Source organism: Podarcis tiliguerta, assembly GCF_965153285.1.
Source record: "Podarcis tiliguerta genome assembly, chromosome: 2".
NCBI classification, from domain to species: Eukaryota; Metazoa; Chordata; class Lepidosauria; order Squamata; family Lacertidae; genus Podarcis; species Podarcis tiliguerta.
The window spans coordinates 13,337,036-13,364,888 of record NC_139535.1 but is presented as its reverse complement, the minus strand read 5'-3'; the positions used below and the strand labels follow the sequence as shown (position 1 = coordinate 13,364,888).

General features: G+C 46.8%; 2 protein-coding genes across 8 annotated transcripts; one reads left to right on the top strand and one right to left on the bottom strand.

Annotated features, from left to right (window-relative positions):
• Nucleotides 1-25: 25 nt before the first annotated feature.
• LOC310670967 (galectin-1-like) lies at nt 26-13,119 on the bottom strand. 5 transcript variants are annotated; one of them, XM_083426864.1, is made up of 4 exons: nt 12,982-13,119; nt 3,460-3,539; nt 3,178-3,337; nt 26-354 (listed from the first exon to the last, which is right to left on the bottom strand). In XM_083426864.1, the coding sequence occupies exons 2-4, from the start codon at nt 3,486-3,488 to the stop codon at nt 178-180; spliced, it is 366 nt and encodes a 121-aa protein (XP_083282990.1). In that variant the 5' UTR covers nt 3,489-3,539; nt 12,982-13,119; the 3' UTR covers nt 26-177. The 5 variants fall into 5 exon arrangements, with proteins under 5 accessions (XP_083282990.1, XP_083282988.1, XP_083282991.1 ...); XM_083426862.1 differs by lacking the exon at nt 12,982-13,119 and adding an exon at nt 11,409-11,540; XM_083426865.1 differs by lacking the exon at nt 12,982-13,119 and adding an exon at nt 11,435-11,501.
• Nucleotides 11,444-27,853, top strand: LOC310670383 (uncharacterized protein). Of its 3 annotated transcripts, none has more exons than XM_083425637.1 (10): nt 11,445-11,632; nt 13,148-13,221; nt 15,077-15,203; nt 16,752-16,865; nt 17,289-17,371; nt 18,479-18,605; nt 19,104-19,214; nt 20,256-20,513; nt 22,141-22,554; nt 24,771-27,853. In XM_083425637.1, exons 1-10 carry the CDS (start codon nt 11,542-11,544, stop codon nt 25,115-25,117), a joined length of 1,746 nt encoding a protein of 581 aa, XP_083281763.1. In that variant the 5' UTR covers nt 11,445-11,541; the 3' UTR covers nt 25,118-27,853. The 3 variants fall into 3 exon arrangements, with proteins under 3 accessions (XP_083281764.1, XP_083281763.1, XP_083281762.1); XM_083425636.1 differs by having other exon boundaries at nt 20,253-20,513; XM_083425638.1 differs by lacking the exon at nt 16,752-16,865 and having other exon boundaries at nt 11,444-11,632; nt 20,253-20,513.

Here is a 27,853-nt window from a genome sequence, read left to right as displayed (position 1 = left end):
AATTTTTTTCTTGTTTTCCTCCTCCAAAAACTAGGTGCGTCTTGTGGTCTGGTGCGTCTTATAGAGCGAAAAATACAGTGATCGGTGAAGTAATTTGGAGGACATAGTTCCTGATTTCACATTCAAACAACAGAAACTCTGGGAGACGGGACTTTATTTGCACATTCTTTCCCCCAGCTAGGTCAGAGCTGCAAAGGGAGCATAATAGTTCAGAAACTTGACGGATTTGATCTTGAAGTCTCCAGCCACCGAGAAGAACTGTGCAGAATCCATCCCGAGCCGGTTGGGGAACTTGATCTCCTTGTTTCCTGGCATTGTCACTGTCACTGCCCTGGCGTCAAAGGAGATGGAGATCTAGCAAGGAGAAACCAATGACTTAGCCAACCTGGTGCTCACCAGAAGTTGTCAGACTGCAACAAGTGTCGCCCAGGCTGCTTGCTGGGGTTGGTGGGAGTTGTAGTTCTAGATAGACCTTTGGTGCAATGCGGTCCATTCAGTGGCGTAGCGTGGGGGGTGCAGGGGGGGCCGGCCGGACCAGGCGCAACATCTCGCACTCGCAGCTCTCTGCCCCTACCTGGCTCACTCACTCTCTCTCACTGCAGTGCTGGCTGTGCGAATCCGATCCGAGCCGCCGGGTCGCCGCCCACTGTGGAGGGGAGGGTGCCAGGCGTGCGGTGCGGAGCGGAGAGAGAGCGAGGGACTATCTGGGGGAGGGACAGTGCAGCGGGGGGGGGGGTGCAAATTACTTGCCTTGCCCCGGGTTAGGGGGCGCAAATTACTTGCCTTGCCCCGGGTGCTGACAACCCACGCTACGCCACTGGGTCCATTCTTTCTTCTCCAGCCAGAAGGCTGGCAGGTAGGAGCTGACTGAGGGCAGAGGGAAACTGGTGGCGCAAATGGCCCCAAATTGCAGCAGAGGCACATTGGACAGTGCTGCGTGATGCCCGCTCTGGGATTACCAGCAGGGCTGTCTTTAGCAGATGCGGCACTGGGGTGCAAATATCCACCCAGCACCCTCAAATTACCATGGATGGGGGGGGCGAAGCTGTGCACTGCCAGCCCGGGGGGGGGGGACTATATGGTTGACGGGGCACAGCTGGTGGACGTGCAGGGAAAGGGGAGGCCGCTGGCAAATCCGCGCAGCTCCCCCACTCTCTGGGCGCTCCTGAGGCCGGTGTCCTGGCGCAACGAACCACTAAGCCCTATGGGGAAGGACGGCTCTGATTACCAGGAATAGGGCATTCAGTGTGGCAGTGCCGGGACTGTGGCATTTGCTGCCAAGCAACCATCACCTGCTGAAAGCTTATTTATTCACTCAGACTTTCCCCGTTATGCAACTTACCCATGCGCTATTCGTGTGTTGTAAACTGTTTCCATCTTTTATTATCTTAAAATCACGTTTGTGTGTTTGCCGCTTAGGTATTTTATTATTAAGCGACATACAAACTTATATAAATACATTAAAAGGGTCTGAAGGGAGCCAAAGGTTACAAAATGCCTGCTTTGCAACATTATCGCCCCACATTATCCAACTCGCCTTACGAGGAACACAGGAAACAGCCTTAAAGCGAGTTAAGACCATTGATCAATCATCAAGCTCAGTACAGTGGTACCTCTGGGTACGAACGGGATCCGTTCCGGAGCCCCGTTCGCATCCTGAAGCGAACGCAACCCGCGTCTGCATGTCTGCACATGCGCGAGTTGCAATTAGCCACTTCTGCGCATGCGCGTGATGTCATTTTGAGCGTCTGCGCATGCGGAGCACAACTCAAAAACGCTCAACCTGAAGCAAATTCAACCCTAGGTATGACTGTATTGTCTAAAGCACTGGTTCCCAATTGGGGGTCCACATAACCCACCCAGGGGGTCCATGGCACATACCTATTAACACCCCATTTTGATAATAATAATAATAATAATAATAATAATAATAATAATAATAATATATTATTTGTACCCCGCCCATCTGGCTGGGTTTCCCCAGCCACTCTGGGCAGCTTCCACAAAGACCAAAAATACACTAATATGTCATACATTAAAAACTTCTCTGAACCTTAAGATGTCTTCTGAATGTCAGGTAGTTGTTTATCTCTTTGACATCTGATGGAAGGGCGTTCCACAGGGTGGGCGCCACTACCGAGAAGGCCCTCTGTTTGGTTCCCTGTAACTTTGCTTCTCGCAGCGAGGGAACTGCCAGAAGGCCCTCGGTGCTGGACCTCAGTGTCCGGGCAGAACGAAGGGGGTGGAGATGCTCCTTCAGGTATACTGGGCCGAGGCCATTTAGGGCTTTAAAGGTCAGCACCAACACTTTGAATTGTGCTCGGAAACATAATGGGAGCCAATGTAGGTCTTTCAGGACTGGTGTTATGTGGTCTCAGCGACCGCTCCCAGTTACCAATCTAGCTGCCGCATTCTGGATTAGTTGTAGCTTCCGGGTCACCTTCAAAGGTAGCCCCATGTAGAGCGCTGTGCTCTCATGTGACTTGTGCAGGAGTGTGGCCCGGAAGATGCTCATCCTGGTTTTGTGCTGGGACATGTTAGTGCCTAGGGCTGGGGGATTTCTGGTTTTGCGACATCACAATATATCACCAGCTAAACATTGTGATATATCAAGATCTCTGAAATAAGGATGGAGCTATGTAGAGGCATTGGCCGGCTTCACGGTTTCCCCCACATTGTGATTTTTGCATAGCGCGCGCACACACACATTGCACGATTCACGATGTATTGCCAGCTCAAAAACTACAAAACCATTATCACGATATGGACTTGAAACTGATTTTGGACAGTATATCTATTGCCCAGTCCTAACACACATCATGATTCGTGATATATTTGCCAGGTCAAAAACTATGAAACCGATGTCACGAGATGGACTTTCGGACGATATTATTGATATATCGCCTGGCCCTAATGGTGGCACCATTCGCATAGCAAAAAACTACCACAGAAATATCAACATTTTCAAAAATGTGGGAGTCTTTTGGAAAAACAGAGGCTTCGCAGTACTTACCTCTTTGGGAACCACTGGCCTAGAATGATTGGCAGTGGCTTTCCTGAGTTTCCAGCAAGAGACTTTCTCCACCCTACCTGGAAATTCCAGGGACTGAACCTGTGACCTCTCGCTTGTGAGTTCGATGCTCCACCCCTGAGCTAATGGCGTATCCCCATATTCACCTTGGCTTCTTCTCCCTGCTGGAAAGGGAACATCGACTCTCGCAGCTCCTGACCCCACACTCCACACGCCTTGGAGTTACACACAATGTCGCGTGTCTCAAAGCGAGGGTTGAAGTGGAGGAGGAGGTTGTGGCGATCCCGGCCCAGGTTGATGGCAAACCTGTCATGGAGACGGAGGAGATACTGGAGACGAAACTCACATTTGATAGGAAGCAGCAGAACCCCAGGCGGCTCCATCCCTCTTCAACCCGTGTATTTTTCTTCTGCTTTATCAGTACAAACCTCTTGGCATCTGGGGGCACTCTCCCCATCACCAGGATGCCATCGCCAATCTTGATCGTCTTGTCGGTGACAGCCAGCTGCTAAAATAAGACCAAAGGGCAGCGTTAGACCAGGCGTGGGGAAACATTGGCCCCCTTTTTTGACATACGATGTCCCATTTTTAGTTGCTACTTTAATTATAAAGGGACACGGGTGGCGCTGTGGGTTAAACCACAGATCCTAGGACTTGCCAATCAGAAGGTCGGCGGTTCGAATCCCGACGACGGGGTGAGCTCCCGTTGCTCGGTCCCTGCTCCTGCCAACCTAGCAGTTCGAAAGCACGTCAAAGTGCTAGTAGATAAATAGTTACCACTCCGGCGGGAAGGTAAACGACGTTTCCGTGTGCTGGTCTGGTTCGCCAGAAGCGGCTTAGTCATGCTGGCCACATGACCCGGAAGCTGTACGCCGGCTCCCTCGGCCAATAAAGCAAGATGAGTGCCGCAACCCCGGAGTCGGTCACGACTGGACCTAATGGTCAGGGGTCCCTTTACCTTTACCTTACTTTAATTATAAAATTGTTTTACCTCTCGTTTTTAAGTTTCCATGCCTGGTTTGCTTGCAAATTCAAAAGCGCATTGCTTTAAATCATGGGTAGGCAACCTAAGGCCCAGGGGCCAGATCCGGCCCAATCGCCTTCTCAATCTGGTCCGTGGACAGTCCGGAAATCTGTCTGTTTTTACATGAGTAGAATGTGTCCTTTTATTTAAAATGCATCTCTGGGTTATTTGTGGGGCACAGTTCATTTCCCCCCAAAAAATATAGTCCGGCCCCCCCACAAGGTCTGAGGGACAGTGGACCGGCCCCCTGTTGAAAATGTTTGCTGACCCCTGCTTTAAATATTTTGGCTTCTACTCTGACATAGATAATTTTCGCAACATTTTGATGGCTTGTAGAATTTCACCTTTTAAGAAAATTGTCTAAGTTTGCTCTCTTTCTGAGCTATTTCCAACATTGTCTCTTGATTTTTCAACTCCTTCTGCTTCTTAAAAAGTAAATCCTGTCACCACTGCTTTTCCATCATCCCTGTCTTAATATCTGTTTCTTGGTTTAAGTTCAATTCAAAGTCATATTTTAATTTTAGCTAGCCCTTTTCCACCACTTTTTTTTTAAAAAAGTAGGTATTCATTAAGTCTCCATCAAAATGATGTCTATCTGTCCTTTCTCCATGTACCGGTAAATACTATCGTGTTGTGGTCTGAAAATGTTCTAGGTTGAAAAGCTTTGCTACGGAGATCCACATTTAGAACGCTAACTTGGAACATTAAGTTGGACACTATGGGAGACTTATACAGTGGTACCTCGGGTTAAGAACTTAATTTGTTGTGGAGGTCCCTTCTTAACCTGAAACTGTTCTTAACCTGAGGTACAACTTTAGCTAATGGGGCCTCCTGCTGCTGCCGCACAATTTCTGTTCTCTTCCTGAGGTAAAGTTCTTAAGCTGAGGTACTATTTCTGGGTTAGCGGAGTCTGTAACCTGAAGCATCTGTAATCCGAGGTACCACTGTAATTGGAATAAAAAGGTAAAGGTAAATTAACTCATTGAAAGGCTGAAAGACTGCTGCGCCATAAATCCTATCAGACAAGGCAAGTTGTCGTCTGTTGAGTATTGGAACAGAGCCCAGAACCTGGAAGGTGAAATGGTGAAATGAAAGACTGAGATGACTATGCTAAAAATCAATTAAAGGAAATAAACACAGAATAAACTGCCTCCTGCATGCTAAAAGAAAGATGGATTTGTTGGACACAATAGAGTCATACACCAGGACTGTGAAGACTAAACAATGGGTTAAGATCGGACTTATGAAACTGGGAAAAATCAAGAGAGATAAACGCAGGAACAACTGAAAGAGACTTTCTCCAGACATCCAGAACATGGGAAGTCCCAAAATTCTTTTAATTTGGAATGTATAATTGGCTTTGTTTATATTATGATGTGGCAATATTTGATTTGATACAAATTGGAATATGAAAATTGAAAAAAAATATTTACGAAAAAAGAAAAAATGTTCTAGGACGGTTGAATGCCCATTTTTTGAATACAAGTACCGTAATGTGGGGGGCGCTGTGGGTTAAACCACAGAGCCTAGGACTTGCCAATCAGAGGGCAGCGGTTCGAATCCCCATGACAGGGTGAGCTCCCATTGCTCGGTCCCAGCTCCTGCCAACCTAGCAGTTCGAAAGCATGTCAAAGTGCAAGTAGATAAATAGGTACCGCTTCGGTAAACAGCGTTTCCGTGCGCTGCTCTAGTTTTGCCAGAAGCGGCTTAGTCCTGCTGGCCACATGACCCGGAAGCTGTATGCCGGCTCCCTCGGCCAATAAAGCGAGATGAGCGCCACAACCCCAGAGTCGGCCACTACTGGACCTAATGGTCAGGAGTCCCTTTACCTTTACCTTACCATAATAATGGGTTTTGATTGACAACTCCCATGATCCCTTCCTACTGGCTATGCTGCCTGGGGCTGATGGGAGTTGTAGTTTGGGAACATCTAGCTGGTCAAACATCATGGCATTGATAATGAGCAGGGCCAGTTCAACATATCTCCCAAACAGAGGAGAGTTCCTGCCATGGTTATCTGCCACTACTTTCTCCAGACCAATCTACTGTTTTATATATTTTACTCTCTCTCCCCCCCCCCCTTTCTCTCTATGTCTCTCTGTTGTAGGGCAGGTAAAAGCAGAATACAACCAAAAGCAAATTTGCACTGTCAATCAGCTAATTGATGCCGCCAGTCAGCTGGCTGGTGCACTTGCAAACCCTGACAGCTGGTCATTTGGCATGACACAGGTGGCTTAGTTTCTTCTTTTTAAAAATTGCATTTTCAAAAACAGGAACAGGTGCTACTAGCCCAGAGATGAAAAGAAGAAAGAGTCCCTAGCAAAGAGGAATGGCAGACTAAGCTGATGGGCTATGCCAAAATGGCAAAGCTGACTGGGAGACTCAGGAACCAAGAGGACAAAAACTTTTTCTAAAAAAGAATTGGGGGAAATTTATAATTTACTGAGGAGACCACTGTAAACAGATGAAAACATTAGCAGGACTTTATTATTATTATTAGAATTTAATATCACTTGTAATGTAACAGGTATTATGGATAATATGGATAAATACAAAAAAATAGATCACGAAATAATATGTAGTTGAAAATGTAGGACCCATGGAAGGGGGGGGGGAGTTGCGAGATTCAGAAATCTCTTTAAATGGATGTGGATTTGGTATTATAAACTTTTTTGTTTGCTTGTAAAATCTAATAAAAATGAATTAAAAAAACGAAACAGGAACAGAGAGCATATTTAAACCCCTCCTGTCCTGCTTCTCTTTAAAAAAACCGGGCCATGGTAATTAAATTGGTTAGTCACTTGTTACGAAAGAAGATCTCCAAGCAACTTACAACATAAGTACAGTGGTACCCTGGGTTACATACGCTTCAGGTTACATACACTTCAGGTTACAGACTCCACTAACCCAGAAATAGTACCTCAGGTTAAGAACTTTGCTTCAGGATGAGAACAGAAATCGTGCTCCGGCGGCGCGGCAGCAGCAGGAGGCCCCATTAGCTAAAGTGGTGCTTCAGGTTAAGAACTTTACCTCAGGATGAGAACAGAAATTGTGTGGCGGCAGTGGGAGGCCCCATTAGCTAAAGTGGTGCTTCAGGTTAAAAACAGTTTCAGGTTAAGAACGGACCTCCGGAACAAATTAAGTACTTAACCCGAGGTACCACTGTAAACAAAAAACCCCACAATATAGGCATATTTACACAAACATGCATATTATTAGAAAAATATACCAGCAGCTGCCACCCCAGTGAAGTTGCACAAGGGAGACTGAGTCACCAGACTGTTCTTTCTTTTACCCTTTCTATAACGACTTGACAAAATTGCAATTTAATCTGCTCCCCCTAAGAGGCATTACATAACCACACACGCCCCCGAGAAACACAACACAGTACGGTAGTCAGCTAGAACTATTCCTATTGCTACACAGATTGGCCACACTGGGGAGTAACTTACATACTCCATAATTTTCTCAGAGCTGCTTCAAAAAAGACACAGGAGGAATCCACGAAAGGGCTTCAAAGCCTGACCCTTAAAGCAGTGGTCAGTAGTCTTCCTCCTCCCACCCAATCAGAGGTGCAGGCCTGTAAACACCATGCACTCATGAGTAGGCGAGGCTGGCCAATGGAGCAGATTGGAGCCATCTCACCAGGTGGGTTCCTTCCAGACCAATTGTTAAGTGTTGTTGCAGGAGTTTATGTATAGGTTGGGGGGGGGGGTTGCCCCTCCAGCAGATATCATGCACATGCAGCCCACTACCAAAGTCAGCACAGTCGCTTTTGTGACTTTTGTGATTTGTCCCCACAAAACACTTCATCACAGTTTCTTCCTATCTATTCAAAGGGCCTTTGATGCACAATACCAAATGTAAGAATTCGCTGATAAAATGTACCTGTGTACCGGCTCACTGGGAAAACTTCAGAAATTCATATAGACATGTGAGCTCAGCTACTCAGCAGCCCCTCTGCCTGAGTGATAACCCCTGGCATCCTGATACCTGAGTGCCAGGCAGGTAGCCCTTCCAGAAACAACAAAGCCAGATGATGACAAAAGGGTGTGGTTAACTTGGCTGGGAAACACGGAAATGTAAATATCTCTTTTGTTACACTTGATAGATGTTTGATAGAGGGCAAGGAGAACCAGGATGCTCAGATTACTGCCACCAGACCTCCCCTTTCATGATGTAACCATGATGTATGAGTGATGTAGTGGGGGGGGTGTAACATGGGGATTAGCAGCTAATAAAAGTTTGGGTTCTCTTTTGTTTGGGGCTTCCATCTTGTTCCACCTTGTGGCAGGTGGGAGTCCTGTCGCGACAGTCTGCAATAAAGACCAAGCCTACTGGCTGCTGTTTTGCTCTGGTATTCCTGGCTGGTGTCCTTGTTTTTTGTCCAAGGGAGCCCTCAGATTTCTCCGTTAACAGTGTGCCTTATATATATATATATCATTTGCACAGCTCGCTCAAGGTGAAGAATACTTTAAGACCTGCCCTAACACCCTGAAGACGAGCAAAAACATTTGTAGGTGGGCTTTTCCCTCTTTCTCCAGAGGTTGAAATTCCTACCTCAATCTACTGATCTGATTAAGCATGGATACAATGAAGTTGCATCTCTCTTCTGAGGATTGGTTTGCAGGCAGGCATGGCCAAACTCGGCCCTCCAGATGTTTTGGGACTACAATTCCCATCATCCCTGACCACTGGTCCTGTTAGCTAGGGATGATGGGAGTTGTAGTCTCAAAACAGCTGGAGGGCCAAGTTTGGCCATGCAGTACAGAGCTTTATTGGCACTCCCAGCGTGAAACTGATCTGGTTTACAATCTGACTGCTTTCGGAGCGAGTAAAAAAACAACAAAAAAAATTAAATTAAAAAATAGTCTTCCTAATAATTATGTACGTGCAGGACATTTTTGTAACCCAATCGGAGATCTTTGCTAAAATAAACTATCAGTTTCATTGGGGAATAATCACAGGTTTATTATTATTATTATTATTATTATTATTATTATTATTATTATACTAGCTGGTCTGAAATCACACGGAGAGTGCTATTGTACTCATGCCCATATATATATTCTGTTTTACAATTTTGAAAATTCATTTAAACAACCTTAAACAATCAAAAGCTTCCCTTTCTCTTTCCATGGTTCGTTTTGCATAACATAAATCCCTGCATATTTTATACAAACTAAAGCATTCAGTATTCCATTATTACATCCATCAAAACTTATTTACGCTTCGCATAGACATCTGACTAGCCTCCATGCAAACAAGATGATGAATTAGATAGACCTTTGGCCCATGGCAGCTAAACAGTTTTTATTGTTCTTCGCCACTTCTGCCCAGTGTATTAACTGGGCTTGAGACAGGAGTGATCTGAGATGCTGGTTAAAGCCTTAATCCTCCAACCACTTAGAGACCTTCTGTAACAGGGAGGGAATAGTTGTAGCCATTCCAATGCTGTTGGACTCTAAGTCCCATCAGCCCCAGCTGGCATAGCCAGTGGCCAAGGATGATGGGAGATGGTAGCAAGAAAGGGAGGAACCCGCTTATATTTAATTAAGGATGAAAAATTGCGACATGTTAGTGTGTCGGCTGCAGTGTGCAGGTGGGTCGTGCGAATGCTCTTATAGGGGGTTAGTTTAATCTCCAGTTTGCTAATAAAACTGAATTACTCTCCAAAAAGTGTGTCACCAACATGAAAAGTTTGGAAAGCTCTGATGGCGCTGTTATCTAAACCACTGAGCCTCTTAGGCTTGCCGATCAGAAGGTCGGTGGTTCGAATCCGCACAATGGGGTGAGCTCCCATTGCTCAGTCCCAGTTCCTGCCAACCTAGCAGTTTGAAAGCACATCAAAGTACAAGTAGATAAATATCTTCCAGCGGGAAGATAAATGGCATTTCTGTGCGCTGCTCTGGTTTTGCCAGAAGCGGCTTAGTCGTACTGGCCACATGACCTGGAAAAATGGTCTGTGGACAAACACTGGCTCCCGCGACCAGTAAAGCGAGATGAGTGCCACAACCGCAGTCGTTAACTGTCAGGGGTCCTTTACCTTTTTTAGCCCACTCTTTCAGGTAAAAAAACATATGCTTTCAAGAGTGGCTTACATGCCCAGAAAGTAAAACAAGAACATTCCTTGCTTGCAGGTTTACAATCTTAAGGTCAAAACACAAAAGGAAAAGGGGGCAGGGAGGGAAGAGGAAGAAAGTAAACTCATGGGCTGGTTATTTAAGTCAGATGGAAGTTCTTATAACTACCAGATAGAATGATTGCATTCTCTACAGAACAAGCCTAAACTAATGGAAAGCTTAGGTAGCAGGAACGATTTTGAGGGGTGGGGGTCACAGCACACAGAGAAGGGTTAACCCTTCCCTTCCCAGCTGCGTGGCAGCAACCAGGCTTGAAGAGGGCGTTCCAATGCGAGAGGGGTTTCCCAGCAGTTTGCACACCCTGCCTACAAAGGCTGCCCTACAATGCAGGACTCCTAGAGCAGCGTAATAAAAGCACATCTATAAATCTTAACACCTGGACCCTTGCTGCATGTGTAGGTCTAGCAGGCTCAAAAGCAAAGACTCTGTGCTATAGGGTGCTATGTAAATATAACCCAAGTGGTACAGGGAATTTGAATAATGGAAAGGTTTCAAAATTTTTATATTCTCTCTCTCTCTCTGTGTGTATATATATATATATATATATATATATATATATATACACACAGTATATATATATATACTTCTGTTTTACAATTTAGAATACTCATTTAAAGGTAAAGGTACCCCTGCCCATACGAGCCAGTCTTGCCAGACTCTAGGGTTGTGCGCTCATCTCACTCTAAAGGCCGGGAGCCAGCGCTGTCCGCAGACACTTCCGGGTCACGTGGCCAGCGTGACAAGCTGCATCTGGCGAGCCAGCGCAGCACACGGAACGCCATTTACCTTCCCGCTGGTAAGCGGTCCCTATTTATCTACTTGCACCCGAGGGTGCTTTCGAACTGCTAGGTTGGCAGACGCTGGGACCGAACGACGGGAGCGCACCCCGCCACGGGGATTCGAACCTCCGACCTTTCGATCAGCAAGTCCTAGGTGCTGAGGCTTTAACCCACAGCGCCACCCGCGTCCCTTGCAGAATACTCATTTAAGCATCATTAAAATATCAATGGCTTTCCTTCTTCTCTTTTCATGGTTCATTTTGCATAACATAAAATCCCTGCATACTTTACATAAACTAAACCATTCAGCATTCCATTATTACCTCCATAACAACTTATTTACACTGTTGAATTTATCTTAATGCTGCCAAGATTCAATATTTGAATTCTAGAAAAGAATGAGAGCTGTTGGGCAGAGAGAGAGAAGCGACACTTTAAAAGGGATTCAAGCCGTTACTGTATGACAAATCCGTTGCTTTCTTGCCCAGCTCCTGTTGCGTTAAGGGTTAAAAGCCAAGCGAGTCCTTTCCTAGCTCGGCTGGATGGCGGCGAGATCGATGGCGGATGTCGCTTCCTGCTCCGCCCACCGTGGGAAATAATTCATGGAATTTCCCAGGCCTTGGGGCGGTGCTTTGTTCCTTGGGGGAGAAAGCCGGTGAGTTTAAAAATAAATAAACTGAAAAGCCGGTGGGTGAAAGGTGCAATTCCGGGTGGGAGAAAGGAAGGGGGTGCAGATTGGATTCGTGGGGCCGGAGGGAGGCGAGGCATTGTTCGGGCTAAGAGCACCCGAAGATCAGGATCAGGCCAGGGGATCTCCCCAGTCCAGCGGCCAACCAGATGCCCCAGCGGCAAGCCTCTCCAAAGAGGACCTCCCCACGCGCGACCCCTAAATACTCGTTTCTAAGGGAATAAATAGCCACAGCCTTTGCCCTCTTTTAAAGCCGTTCCTGCATTTTCGGGGGTTGGACTAGATGACCCTTTCAACCCTACAGTTCTAGGATTCTACCTCTTGTACGGAGCAAATCGCACACCTTCTTTTGACTGTCCCGAATCTCCCAATTTTATGCTGTCCGTTAGTATGCTTTTCATTACGTTTTTATCACTGATGTTCCATAAAATGTGTCACCCCCACCCACCTTTTCTTAAATCAAATTTTTATTGGTTTTTAAACAAATACAATAAGCCTTAAACACTTATCCAGCAGTACAGCTGACGGTGTTTTGTTTTATCTGGATAAATGTTAAACATTCAAACATATTACTTAACGTAACCTCTCTACTGACTGAAATCAATATCTTCTTATACCAACCTCTCAGAATGTGCTTTTAATATTGTACAATGTCCTGGGGGTCTTTTGATAAATGATAATAATAATAATAATAATAATAATAATAATAATAATAATAATTTATTATTTGTACCCCGCCATTCTGGCTGGGCTTCCCCAACCACTCTGGGTGGCTTCCAACAAAGATTAAAAACACATTAAAATGTCACATATTAAAAACTTCACATGTCTTCTAAATGTCAGATAGTTTTTTATTTCTTTGACATCTGGTGGGAGGGCGTTCCACAGGGTGGGCGCCACTACCGAAAAGGCCCTCTGCCTGGTTCCCTGTAGCTTTGCTTCTCGCAGGGAGGGAACTGCCAGGAGGCCCTTGGCACTGGACCTCAGCGTCCGGGCAGAATGATGGGGTGGAGACACTCCTGGACCAAGGCCGTTTAGGGCTTTAAAGGTCAGCACCAACACTTTGAATTGTGCTCAGAAACGTACTGGGAGCCAGTGTAGGTCTTTCAGGACTGCTGTTATATGGTCCTGTATGTAAGCCGAATAAATAATGACAATATTATGCACACTTAATGTGGGAGTTAGCCCCACTAAACTCATTGGGATTTACTTCCAAATAAGCATGGGCAGGATTGTGATTGTTCCGTTGTCCCACTCAGAGCATGGCTGGGAGACTTTTGGCTTGCTAGCTGGCGGGACTACAACTCCCATCTTACCTGACCGTTGGCTGAATGATGGCAGCTGGAGTCGGTGGGATCTGGAGCTCAGCAACATCTGGGGTGGGGACCACAGGCTCCCCAACCCTGAATCAGAAGATTTCAAGCTTTCCGATATCTGGATCCCTGTTCCTGAAACCATCTCCTTTACACTTTGTCCTCACAGGCTGTGGCACGTTTGAGCTCCGATGTCCCTTTCATCCTGAAGCAACCGAGATGTCAGTAACACACCTGGCTCAGGTATGCAGGAGGATGAAGACAGAGGGTTTGGGCCAGGGAGGTGTGAGCTCAGAGAAATGCTCTTTTTTCTCCTGTTCTTGCCGGCCTATTACTATTGTTAATCCACTGAGCCTCTTGGGCTTGCCGATCGGAAGGTCAGCAGTTCGAATCCCCGTGTCGGGGTGAACTCCCGTTGCTCTGTCCCAGCTCCTGCCAACCTAGCAGTCGGAAAGCACGCCAGTGCAAGTAGATAGATAGGTACTGCTGTGGCAGGAAGGTAAACGCCATTTCTGTTCGCTCTGGTTTCCATCACGGTGTCCTGTTACACCAGAAGCAGTTTAGTCATGCTGGCCACATGACCCAGAAAGCTGTCTGTGGACAAAGGCCAGCTCCCTCAGCCTGAAAGCGAGATGAACACCACAACCCCATAGTCGCCTTTGACTGGATGTAACCGTCCAGGGCTCCTTTACCTTTTTTACCTGCTACCCAAAGGTCTCCAAAGAACTCAGAACACAATTGAAAACATTAATACATTATGCCCAGGGTTTGAAATTCCCCAGGCGCATTTTGCGACAGGCATGAGTACTTCCGCTATGGGGCAGCTCTGTAAACTGGGTAGGTAAATACCGGGAAAGCAAAATGTCACTCAGAGAAGGATCTGAAATATTTTCCTTGAAGCTTGAATTTGTTTTATTCTGGATTGTTTCATTTGATGTTCTAACGTGTTGTAAACTGCTTTTAGTTTTTTTCTTTAAAGTACAAAGCTGTACAGTTGTACCTTGGTTGTCGAACGCCCCGGAACGCGGACTTTTTGGCTCCTGAATGCCGCAAACCTGGAAGTGATTGTTTCGGTTTGCAAACGTTCTCTTGGAGCCTGAACGTCTGACAGGGCTTCCACGGCTTGTGATTGGCTGCAGGAGCTTCCTGCGACCAATCAGAAGCCACAATTTGGTTTCCGAACATTTTGGAACAATAAACCCCACCATTGGGGTTTAAGGTTGAAGGAGCTATTTGGTGATTAGCTTATATATTTCAACACTGGTTATACTATCAGTGGTGGCGCTGTGGGTAAAAGCCTCAGCGCCTAGGGCTTGCCGATCGAAAGGTCGGCGGTTCGAATCCCCGCGGCGGGGTGCGCTCCTGTTGTTCGGTCCCAGCGCCTGCCAACCTAGCAGTTCGAAAGCACCCCCGGGTGCAAGTAGATAAATAGGGACCGCTTAGTAGCGGGAAGGTAAACGGCGTTTCCGTGTGCGGCTCTGGCTCCCCAGAGCAGCGATGTCACGCTGGCCACGTGACCCGGAAGTGTCTCCGGACAGCGCTGGCCCCCAGCCTCTTGAGTGAGATGGGTGCACAACCCTAGAGTCTGTCAAGACTGGCCCGTACGGGCAGGGGTACCTTTACCTTTACCTTTTATACTATCAGTACAACGCTAGTGACAGCCACAATAGCAATATCATACTAGTAACAAATCGCTATCACCTCAGTCTATCAAAAGGCTGGGGTGGAGGGAGGTAAGCCTTTTCCTGGTACTGAAAACATGTCAGTAAAGTCACCAGGTGGATCTTGCTGGGGAGAGCATTGCACAGAGGGGGAGCCACCACTGAAAAGGCCCTCTGCCTTGTCTGCACCTTCCTTAGAGAGGGGATCTGGAGAAGATCCGTCCAAAAAAGATAAGCATAGGTTCCTATTGGGGGAGGCATTCCTGAAGATATTGGAGCCCTTGTTGTTATTTATTAGAAAACCTATGAGCTTTGTGTGCTCTGTTCAACCTGGGAAGTAAACATGGCACACGTTGCGGCCATTTTTCTTTATATTGGTGAAATCAGCCTGTCTGTTTTGCATTTCCTTCTTGTAGTCGTTTTCCCGCCCCTTTCAGATGCCGGTGAGCTTTGAAGACGTCGCTGTATATTTCACCAAGGGTCAGTGGGATCTTCTGGATTCGCATCAAAAATCTTTGTACCGCGACGTCATGGGGGAGAATTACGGCCATGTGGCTTTCCTGAGTAGGTACAATTTCTCGTAGTTTTGTTGGGACAGATATATGTTCTGAAGCAGCCATCTTATACCCCTTTTAAATGTGTGGGAGGGGAAGCAGGGCTATTGGTTGGTTTGTTCTTGTTTTTAACAGGTATTTTGTGCTCTTATGTTGCATTTTTATGTTGTGAACCACCCTGAACTCTGTGGATGAATGACGGCATGCACACAATAAATAATAATAAGGCTGTTCTGGAAAATCAGTTGAGGGCATTTGCCAGGTATAAGAACACCTGAAAAAGACTTGCTAGATCAGGCCAAAGGCCTATTTAGGCCACATTCACAACATACATTGCAGGGGGTTGGACTAGATGACCCTTGGGGTCCCAACTGCGATTTTATGATTCTATACATCTAAAGACCTTTGATAACATTTTAAACAGTCCTGGCTTCCCTCAAAGGATACCGGGAGCTGCTGTTTCTCAAGGTTTGCACCTTCATTATGCACCTTTACGCGTCAGGCAAAAATGTTTCTTTTTAACCAGGCCTTTGGTTGACCTGATTGACATCCTATACCCTTTTAAAATGTGGCTCATTTTTGGGTATGTGTGTGTATTATTGGGTTCTTGTTTTTATTTTTAGTTTATATATTGTGATCTTTTCTGTGAACCGCCCTGAGACCTCCAGGTATAGGGCGGTACAGTGGAAGCTCAGGTTGCGAATGTGATCCATGCGGGAGGCACATCTGCAACCTGCAGCGTCCACAGCCCGCAGCACCGCGTCTGCGCATGCGCAAAGCATGATTTAGTGCTTCTGCGCATGTGTGAACGCCGAAACCCGGAAGTAACCCGTTCCTGTACTTCCAGGTTTTGGCGTGTCCGTATCCCGAAAACGCGCAACCTGAAGCATCTGTAACCCGGGGTATGACGGTATATAAATTCATAATAAATAAATAAATAAATAAAGGTGTCAAGAATTTGGAGGCCCGCAGGTGGCGCTGTGGGTTAAACCACAGAGCCTAGGACTTACCCATCAGAAGGTCGGCGGTTCGAATCCCCGTGACAGGGTGAGCTCCCGTTGCTCGGTCCCTGCTCCTGCCAACCTAGCAGTTCGAAAGCACGTCAAAGTGCAAGTAGATAAATAGGTACCACTCCGGCGGGAAGGTAAACGGCATTTCCGTGCGCTGCTCTGGTTCACCAGAAGCAGCTTAGTCATGCTGGCCACATGACCCGGAAGCTGTATGCCGGCTCCCTCGGCCAATAAAGCGAGATGAGTACCGCAACCCCGGAGTCAGTCACGACTGGACCTAACGGTCAGGGGTCCCTTTACCTTTACCTCCTTCCCAAAGCTACACTTCCAAAAGTAGTGGAACAATCAACCTGTCTTCACCGCCTCTGATTGCTGTGCTGTTTTCATGGGGTTTGTTTTATTGCGTGTTTCAATTATGGATGTTCGTATTTGCAACTGGCCTTTGTACTTCGTAAACCTCTCGGAAGCCAGTTTTTGACGTTAGGCGGTATATTGAGTATTGAATAGCAACCGGAACAGTAATAATAATGTTCACATCCTTACCCAAGTGGGGTCTCCAGTTCTCAAACCCGACCTGATCTCCCGGCTGGAACAAGAGGAAGAGCCCTGGATTCCGATCCGCTGTGAGGTGGATGAAGGGAAGACTCTGGACTCTGGACCAGGTGCGAAATTATAAGGTGTTTGGGATTTTGCACGATGCAAAACCCCCAGATTTTTGTTGGACTACAACTCCCATCATCCCTGTTCAGGAGGGAAGATCCCACTGGGCCAGGAAGTTGCCTGCATGGTGGGGTGGTGCCACAAAGTTGCCCTCACGTAAGCCGCCTTGAGATTATATTTCATTGCCTTGAGAACCGCGGTTTAGCTCACAAGGGCGATGATAATCAATGTAAACAAAACGGTGCTATCTCTGTGTGCCTGTCCCCCCCCCCCCCCGCATGCATTTTCTTCTGCATGTGGTATTTGCTGAAGGAGAAGAATTCCTTTCTATAGAATTCACTCACTTTCTGAGGCTTGGTTTGAACGGAGCGTCAAAATTCTGAAATGGAAATGGAATCGTTCTCTGCATTTTTTTGTGCCTTTAGGTGCAAGAAATCCGTACTCTCTTTGTGCTGGTGTGTCCGCTCCTCCTGGTGGAAGGGATCCAACTGAGGCAGACCCTGGGCAGGTAGGAAACTCAGATTGCAGAGCCCAGCAACAGAAATCTGTCATTTGCCCACATTGAGAAGCCAGTGTAGTGGATTGAAATCCCGACTGAGCCAAGGAGACCAGCATTTCAGATCTCTGTTGGGCCACTTGTTGTCTCTTGGCTACCCCTGCCTCACAAGGTTGCTGTGAGGAGGCCATTGGAGAGTCCCACTGTGTGTTGTTCTGAGTGGCTGAGGGAGAGGGGAGCATACAAACTGCCTTGTTCTGAGGCAGATTGTCCATCCAGTGCAATACAGTGGTACCTCAGGTTACAGACGCTTCAGGTTACAGACTCCGCTAACCCAGAAATATTACCTCAGGTTAAGAACTTTGCTTCAGGATGAGAACAGAAAGTGTGCTCCGGCGGCACGGCAGCAGTGGGAGGCCCCATTAGCTAAAGTGGTACCTCAGGTTAAGAACAGACCTCCAGAACGAATTAAGTTTTTAACCCGAGGTACCACTGTATTGTCTACGGATCCTGTGATGATTGGCAGAAGCTCTCCAAGGTTTCGGGAAGTGGGTGGCACTGTGCTCTAAGCTACTTAAACCTCTTGGGCTTGCCGATCAGAAGGTTGGCAGTTTGAATCCCCGCGGCAGAGTGAGCTCCAATTCCTCAGTCCCAGCAGCTCAAAAGCAAGCAGATAAATAGGTACCACTGCGGTGGGAAGGTAAACGGTGTTTCCGTGCGCACTGGTTTCTGTCATGGTGTCCAGTTGTGCCAGAAGCAGTTTAGTCCTGCTGGCCACATGACCCAGAAAGCTGTCTGTGGACAAACACCGGCTCCCTTGGCCTGAAAGCGAGATGAACGCCGCAACCCTGAGGTCGCCTTTGACTGGACTTAACCATCCAAGGGTCCTTTACCTTTTTTTTTGCCTGGGGTGCCAGGGATTGAACCCAGACAGGCACAGGGTGGCTGAGGACAGACTGAGTTTAGTGCCTCCACTGAATCTCAGATCAGAGCAAAACCACATTTCGAAGCAGATATGCCACTATTGTGTGTGGTTTGGAGTAGAAGCCTCTTTGGGATGGTATCTGGGGAAGTGAAGCTCTTTAGTTTGCCGACCTGTTGTTGTCGTCATTGTTGCAGAGACCAGTAACCTTTGAGGATGTGGCTGTGTACTTTCCAGAGCCGGAGTGGGCCTTGCTGGATCCGGCTCAAAGAAGCTTGTACAGGGATGTCATGCTTGAGAACTATGAAAATACATCTTTGCTGGGTAAGGTTGAATCCTGACAAGACAGAAGTACAGTTTTGGGGGGACAGGAGGTGGGCAGGTGTGGAGGACTCCCTGGTCCTGGATGGGGTAACTGTGCCCCTGAAGGACCAGGTGCGCAGCCTGGGAGTCATTTTGGACTCGCAGCTGTCCATGGAGGCGCAGGTCAATTCTGTGTCCAGGGCAGCTGTTTATCAGCTCCATCTGGTACGCAGGCTGAGACTCTTAAAATGCAGCCTCATTTTAAAAGTAGCCCATAGATCAAAACCATAACGGGAGGGAAACATAAGGGTCAGACTGAGTCCAAACCAAAGGCCAGGCGGAACAGCTCTGTCCTGCAGGCCCTGCAGAAAGATGTCAAGTCCCGCAGGGCCCTAGTCTCTTGTGACAGAGCGTTCCACCAAGTTGGGGCCAGTACTGAAAAGGCCCTGGCCCTACTTGAGACCAAGAAATGATTGTCTGATTCCTCCTTGATCCTCTTTGCCTTTTCTCTCCAAACAGGGTCTCCTGTCCTCAAGCCCTCCCTGATCTCCAGCTTAGAAGAAGAGGAAGAACCTTGGGTGCCAGATCCACAGGCCCTGGAGGAAAGAAAGGCCTTGGACTCCAGCTCTGGTGAGAGAGGAAGGATGTGAGATTCGTTTGCTTGTTTTGAGTTGAAGAGCATTTAAACATAACACTGGAAAACAAAAAAATTGTTGCAGTTGTTCTAATCTAATTTAAACGTGCTGATTTCATATCTGAAATTGGTTTTGTTCTGTAAGCTCTAGGGTTGTTTTTGCAGTTCATGCACCAGGCTTGTTTACACATTTTTGTCTACTTGAAGAAACCATGGTCCAATCTGGAAAATACAAATATTTAGGTTAGGTAAAGGTAAAGGGACCCCTGACCATTAGGTCCAGTCGTGACCGACTCTCACTTTATTGGCCAAGGGAGCCGGTGTACAGCTTCTGGATCATGTGGCCAGCATGACTAAGCCACTTCTGGCGAACCAGAGCAGCGTACGGAAAGGCCGTTTACCTTCCCGCCAGAGCGGTACCTATTTATCTACTTGCACTTAGACATGCTTTCAAACTGCTTGGTTGGCTGGAGCAGGGACCGAGCAACAGGAGCTCACCCTGTCGTGGGGATTCGAACCGCTGACCTTCTGATCAGCAAGCCCTAGGCTCTGTGGTTTATCCCACAGCGCCACCCGTGTCCCTATATTTAGGTTACAAAACTATAAAAATAAATAAAAATTAAGTTTGCAAAACAATAATTACCATGTGGTTAGGGTAGATCAACGGGTCAGTGTCCACTCGTCCCCAGTGTAAATATGACGTATCAGCAAAAGTCAGAAATTGAAAGGTAACTATAGCATGTACACGAAAATCAATTTCAGATTTGAAATCAGCATTGAAAGAACATATAAGAACAGTTGAAAAAGCTCATGCAACAGAAAATGAAAAAAAAAAATATTCCTCAGTGCTCCCTTCCCGTTCCTGGAGAGGACTCTGCCTCATGTTTTTTCAAACATTTTAATTTCCTCTCAGCTCCTTCTAAATGATTTATTTAGGTTTGTGTTCTGTTATTACTCCCTCATGTTCTCAGCCCCTAAAATGTCTCTGGTTTATTCCTTTGTTTACCTGAGCGCTCTCTCTGTCTCCCTCCCAGCAGGCGACAAGAAAAAAAGGCACTTTTGCCCGGATTGTGGGAACAGTTTTACGGTGCTAGCGAGCCTCGTGAGGCACCAGAGATCCCACACGGGGGAGAGACCTTACAAATGCCTCGAGTGCGGAAAAGGGTTTCGCGACAAAGGAGGCCTCGTCAAACATCGGAGGATCCACACTGGCAAAAAGCCCCATGAGTGCCACGAGTGCAGAAAAAGGTTCACGGAGAGAGACGCGCTTATTCAGCATCAGAAAACCCATCTTGGTGAGGAAATTGTGGTCACCGTGCTTTGGGGTGTCGCTTATTTATTCGCACACTGTTCTGCAACAACTAAAGCACCGTTTAATAAAAATAGAAATTTTAATAGAAACAGACTTCAGCGGGCAATAAAAATCTAGCATAAAAGCAAAACCTAAACCAAACAGCCTGAGCAAATAAGTTTTGTTCCCCTGTTCTGAAAAGAGGATAAAGGCAATACTCATTTTAGCATTCCCCCCCCCTATTTTTCTCCTCTTCATTTTCTGTCGGCTACTCTTTACCAGTTCCTGCTAGACTTTTGCTTAACTATAGCACATTCCCAAATATCAAGAAGAGTTGTTCTTCGCTTTGTTGGCCCACGTAAATCTTTATTTATAAATCAATAATGCGTACGTTACAACCCGTCTCTCCCACTGTTTTTCATACATAAATGCCTGACTGGTTTTAGTAATACAGTGGTGCCCCGCAAGACGAATGCCTCGCAAGACGTAAAACCCGCAAGACGAAAGGGTTTTCCGTTTTCAGAGGTGCTTCGCAGGATGAATTTCTCTATGGGCTTGCTTCGCAAGACGAAAATGTCTTGCGATTCTTGAGGGTTTTTTTCGCTCCCCAACCCCTTTTTCTAAAGCGCTAAGCTGCTAATAGCCTTTTAGCAGCTAATCCGCTAATCCCTTAAGCCTTTAATAGCCATTAATAGCCCTTAAACTGCTAATAGCGCTAATAGCGCTGATCCGCTAATGGGCTTGCTTCGCAAGACGAAAAAACCGCAAGACGAAGAGACTCGCGGAACGGATTCTTTTCGTCTTGCGAGGCACCACTGTAATACTAAAACTACTACTACTAATAATTTATTATTTATACCCTGCCCATCTGGCTGGGTTTCCCCAGCCACTCTGGGCAGCTCCCAACAGAATATTAAAAACACAATAAAACATCAAACATTAAAAACTTCCCTAAACAGGGCTGCCTTCAGATGTCTTCTAAAAGTCAGTTGGTTTTTTCCTTGGCATCTGGTGGGAGGGTGTTCCACAGGGCTGGCGCCACCACCAAGAAGGCCCTCTGCCTGGTTCCCTGTAACCTCACTTCTTGCAGTGAAGTAACCGCCAGAAGGCACTTGGAGCTGGACCTCAGTGTTCGGGCAGAACGATGGAGGTGGAGACGCTCCTTCAGGTATACTGGGCTGAGGTAGTTTAGGGTTTAAAGGTCAGCACCAATACTTTGAATTGTGCTTGGAAACGTACTGGGAGCCAATGCAGATCTCTCAGGACCAGTGTTATGTGGTCCCGGTGGCCACTCCCAGTCACCAGTCTAGCTGCTGCCTTCTGGATTAATTGCAGTTTCCGGGTCACCTTCAAAGGTAGCCCCACGTAGAGCGCATTGCAGTAGTCCAAGCGGGAGATAACCAGAGCATGCACCAGTCCTTTGCAGACACAGCATTCCATTTATGTCGCAAACCACACAGACATCTTTCGATTCTCATTGTTATGGAACTCAGTGACCTCAGATTCCCATGCTTCAAAATAATCTCTGGACCCGTCCTGCCAAACATCAAGTGGGGAGGGCGAGGAGGGCATTAGTCCTGCCACCGTCATTTCCAGAGGGGTCACTCCTTGCCTGTTTGGTCCCTTCGCAGGTGACCTGAGGAAGCGCTACCTGTGCCTCGAGTGCGAGATGAGCTTCCTCAGCAAAGGAGGCCTCGAGAGGCACCAGAGGGTCCACGCAGGAGAGAGGCCCTTCCAGTGCCCCGAGTGCGAGAAGAGCTTCTACGACAACGGGAGCCTGGTGAGGCACCAGCGGACCCACCGGCAGGACAGGCCCTTCCCCTGCCTCGAGTGCGGGAAGCGCTTCAACATCCGCTCCAACCTCGCCAGGCACGAAATCCTCCACAGAGAAGCCAAGCCCTTCCAGTGCGCCGACTGCGGCAAGCAGTTCAGCAGGAAGGGGCGCTACCTGAAGCACGCGAGGGAGAAGCCCTATGATTGCCCCGTGTGCGGCAAGGCCTTCTGCGAGAGGGGAGACATGGTCCGACACCGGAATCAGCACCCAGGTGAGCGGGGCAGCGCCAGGGGGATCTTCTCCAGGTGGCAAGGCCATAAGAAGCGCCCACCAGGTTACTCCAGTACAGTGGTACCTCGGGTTAAGTACTTAATTCGTTCTGGAGGTCCGTTCTTAACCAGAAACTGTTCTTAACCTGAAGCACCACTTTAGCTAATGGGGCCTCCTGCTGCCGCTGCGCCGCCAGAGCACGATTTCTGTTCTCATCCTGAAGCAAAGTTCTTAACCTGAAGCACTATTTCTGGGTTAGCGGATTCTGTAACCTGAAGCATATGTAACCCGAGTTACCACTGTATTCTGTTTTCACAGCAGCCAACCAGATCTTAGAACTGGAAGGGACCTCAAGGGCAGCGTTTGAAACTCCCATGATTCCAGGCGCATTTTACGACAGGGAATTTCATTAGCGCGAGCGGTTTCTGAGCTCTGGGCACAGTGCTGCGCCTAAGATTTCGGATTAAAACTGCAGAGTGGAAGGAAAGGACAGCCTTTTCCTGGCTCCCCACTAACTACTCTCTGAAGACTGGGGAGGAGACCCTCTTAAGAATATTAGAGGGGTGGGCAGGGGAAGGACTAGACCATGTAAAAATGAACATACATTCGTACCTCGGGTTACAGACGCTTCAGGTTACAGACTCCACTAACCCATAAATAGTACCTCGGGTTAAGAACTTTGCTTCAGGATGAGAACAGAAATCGCACGGCAGCAGTGGGAGGCCCCATTAGCTAAAGTGGTACCTCAGGTTAAGAACGGTTTCAGGTTAAGAACGGGCCTCCAGAACAAATTAAGTTTTTAACCCAAGGTACCACTGTAATATTTTAGCTGCGGTTCATTCATTTTTCAGCTTTGCATTCTTGTTATTAAAAAAGTGTGCATAGACATTCTGTTGTCCAATCACAAAAATAATAGCAGGTTTTTATTTTATTTATTTATTATTGAATTCACACAAATTTCACATAAAAAATCCAATAAATAAATGTTTATTTTATTTTAGTGGCTTCCTGTCCCATTGTCCGTGGGTTTTTTTATTATTCTGTCTCATTGCTTCACCCTGTTTTTAAATATGGGTGGCCATATTTCAAAAAGTAAAAACCAGGACAACCTGAAGGTTGTTTATTTAGGAAGACCCCAAAATTTTTGAGCTTTTCCCCCCAGACGTCACTTTCATCTTGGAAATCCTGGACGTATGGCACCCCTATTTTATATAGTAACCATAATACAATAATCTCTCATTCTTATTTATTATAATAAATCCTGCTCGCAAATTCATCATATTATTATAGTCTGAAAAATGCTTCCGTTCTTCCAATAGGTTTTAATTCCTCACACCCAAAAGCCTATTTTTAAGGCTTTTCACTGAGTTTCACATCCTAAAATGGCCTCCCTTTTCTCTTACGATTCTTGCCCGCTCTGGACTTTGAATGTGTGCCTGTTCCCTAAAGGAGAGGAGGCTGAACTACACAGGCAGGAGAGAAACTGAATGGACGTGAAATATATATTAAAAATGGGGTATTATAACAGATAGCTAGATCCTGTCGGCAGCCATGCAAACTGCAGCATGATTTGACTTACAAAAATACAGAGAGACACAAGTGTCAGTGTGTGTATACATATTATATATGATTGAATATATATACAGTATATAGATATATGAACATTCTTCAGGTTACATACACTTCAGGTTACAGACTCCGCCAACCCAGAAATAGTGCTTCAGGTTAAGAACTTTGCTTCAGGATGAGAACAGAAATTGTGCTCCAGCGGCATGGCAGCAGCAGGAAGCCCCATTAGCTAAAGTGGTGCTTCAGGTTAAGAACAGTTTCAGGTTAAGTACGGACCTCCGGAACAAATTAAGTACTTAACCTGAGGTACCACTGTGTGCGCGCGCGTGTGTGTATATAATATACACATACTATATATTAGTATTTTCCACACAACACAAAAATATAAAAAATAACAATACACAAAACTCAAAAACCAACATTCAAAAAACAAAAAAATCCATATCTTACAAGTTAATAATATAAACACTAAAAAGAAAAACAAAGATTGACTTCCACCAATCCCACAGCACCTCCTTTATCTCTCATTGTGTCTTCCTGTTTTCCTTATCACCTCTATCCTGACATCTAGCTATAAATTCCTCTTTCTTATCCTTTCACTTCACAAAGTTATTCCAGACTCAGCCATTCTGCTCTTTGTTCCAACAGATGAGCTGAGGGAAATGTTCGCCTGCCCCGAATGCGGGAAGGTTTTTAGCCAGAAATCCAGCCTGAGGAGCCACCAGAAACGCCACACGACCGAGAGGCCCTTTGAGTGCTACGACTGCGGCAAGAGGTTCAAGAAGAAGGGGGACTTGGGGGCACACCAAAACAGCCACACTGGAGAGAGGCCCCACAAGTGCTTTGAGTGCGGGAAGATGTTCGGGAGCAAAACAGCCCTCTATCAACACCACCGGATTCACACGGGAGAGAAACCCTACTCCTGTGTGGAGTGCGGGAAGAAATTCAGTCTCAAAGGAAACCTCGATCGGCATCGGATGACCCACGCTGGATGAGGCAAGATGGCGGCAGGGAAATGATGTCTCTGGCCAGAAGCTGTGTGGCAGAAAAGGAGAGAGCCCTTCACCCTGCCTTTTGCGTGTGTGTATCGAATGACTGTCTGTTTAGAGCATGGGTAGGCAACCTAAGGCCCGGGGGCCGGATCCGGCCCAATTGCCTTCTCAATCCGGCCTGTGGACGGTTCAGGAATCAGCATGTTTTTCCATGAGTAGAATGTGTCCTTTTATTTAAAATGCATCTCTGGATTATTTGTGGGCCTGCCTGGTGTTTTTACATGAGTAGAATGTGCGCTTTTAATTAAAATGCATCTCTGGGTTATTTGTGGGGCATAGGAATTCGTTCATTTCTCCGCCCCCCCTCAAAATATAGTCCGGCCCTCCACAAGGTCTAAGGGACAGTGGACTGGCCCTCTGCTAAAAAAGTTTGCTGATCCCTTGTTAAGTTGTGGGTGAACATATCAGACGACACAGCGATTCTTCAAAAAGCTCTTGTTTATTCACAGGCCAGAACAGAACTGAACTGAAGGGTTCCGCCAGCCTGCTTATATAGAGCTCCACTACAACGCCACAGTAACCATTTTCTGTAACTATCCAATCACTGAACGTCACTTTCAATCCCTTATTTGCATATGTGGACCTGAGTGAAAACGATCTACAGTATCCCCCTGCTGGCCCAGGGTGAGAACTTCAGTACATAACACCCCTGATTTAGAGAAAGGCTCACCAACTGTTTTGGACCACGAGGCACCCATTTTGAATTTTGAGGGTGGGCGAGGCACCCAGCTCCCCTCACACCAAGAGCCTTACGGAGCCCCATTTTAGGAAGTGAGAGCTGCTTGAACAGCGCTTTGCTGAGGCCACGCTTAACCCTGCGTAGTGGTTTAAGAGACTTGAGGTCAAATCCACACCGTTCCTTCCAAGCATGTGGGGCAGGATTCAGCTAACTAGTCCCACTAGCAGAAGCCTGTGCATTGAGGCTGCCCCACACGTCCTGAAATAGGCTCTGGAGGTGTCAGGGAAAGGGAGGGGTGTTCGTTTTGTCTGGCTGGCTGAAAAGATTGCCCTGGCGGGACAATCTCCTTGGCGCCATATTGAATTCTTCACTCGACTTACCCCAAAGAATCTTGGGAACTGTAGTTTCTTAAAGATGCTGCATGTCTCAGCTGTGTCAGAGGTAAACTGCAGTTTCATCCCCATGCCCAGTGCAAGGATCTTAATACAGTGGTACCTCAGGTTAAGTACTTAATTCGTTCCGGAGGTCCGTACTTAACCTGAAACTGTTCTTAACCTGAAGCACCACTTTAGCTAATGGGGCCTCCTGCTGCTGCAGTGCCGCTGGAGCACGATTCCTGTTCTCATCCTGAAGCAAAGTTCTTAACCTGAAGCACTATTTCTGGGTTGGCGGAGTCTGTAACCTGAAGCGTATGTAACCTGAAGTGTATGTAACCCGAGGTACCACTGTAATGAGCTAAGTTGCTTCTTGTTTGTCAGGGTTACAGAGTTCATGTGAAACACTATCAGTGTCCATCTCTGAAAAGAAATGTTACTCATTTTTATTATTTATTAAATTTGTATACCGCCCTGTACCCGCAGGTCTCAGGGTGGTTCACAGGATAAAATCACAACGTAAAAACACAAAACACACAATGGAAACAAAAGCCCTCCCTCCCCCCATTTTAAAAGGGCATTGGATGTGAATCAGCCCAAGGCCTGGTTGAAGAGGAACATTTTTGCCTGGCGCCTAAAGGTGTATAATGAAGGTGCCAGGCGAAGCGCCCTGGGGAGAGCATCCCACAAACGGGGAGCCACTGCAGAGAAGGCCCTGTTCTCTCCTCCCTCCCTAATTACTGTTTGCAAGCATGTGTAACCTGTGGCACAACGGCTCCCATGTTTGCCGGCCCTTGACCCTAGCACCTGAGGCAGGTGGCTGTTGGACTCCAGTAACCTCTGCGAGGCCACAGGTGAGCCACCCCTCCTGCGTGTGTCGTTGCTGTTTTCCGTGTTGCGTGCCATGTGTGAAATAGTGCTGAGCTGTAGCAGCCCTTGAGCAATTTCCCCCTTTCGCAGTCGACTGCCAAGCTGTGACTCAAAACAGGAAGAGGAAAATCTGACAGGTGAGTCCAAAATGTGGCCTTTCTCCTCTTCCTTTTTTTTTTTTTGGCATTCTTGTTTATTTTTTATTTTATTTTGACAAAGTAATAATCATAGATAAGAATAAACATGTGCACCCCACCACCTAGACCATTCCATTGTAACTATCCAACCTCCCACAATTTCAACGCCTCTTGTGATGGTTTGACCCCTTTCTGTTTTAACAGCATACAAATTCTACAAATACCTTCCATATATCCTCAAAATCATTTCTCCTGCATATTCCCCATCTTACCTTAATGGCACATGTTAATTTATCATTAATAGCTCTATCCCAAACCTCTTTATACTATCCTTCCATTTTATATTCTGCTTGCCCCTTCCACTTCCTAGCTATAATACCGGGGGACTTCCTGCTGCTGACTTTTAAAGCCCCAAACAACCTCGGCCCAGTATACCTGAAGGAGCGTCTCCACCCCCATCATTCAGCCTGGACACTGAGATAGGGTTATCAGATGTCCCCGGTTCCTGGGGACAGTCACCGGATTTGCAAATCTGTCCCTGGGCAAATTCCGTCCCCAGAATGTCCCCAGATATGTAAATCTGTCCCCGGGAAACGTGACAACGGCAGCCTCAGCAGAC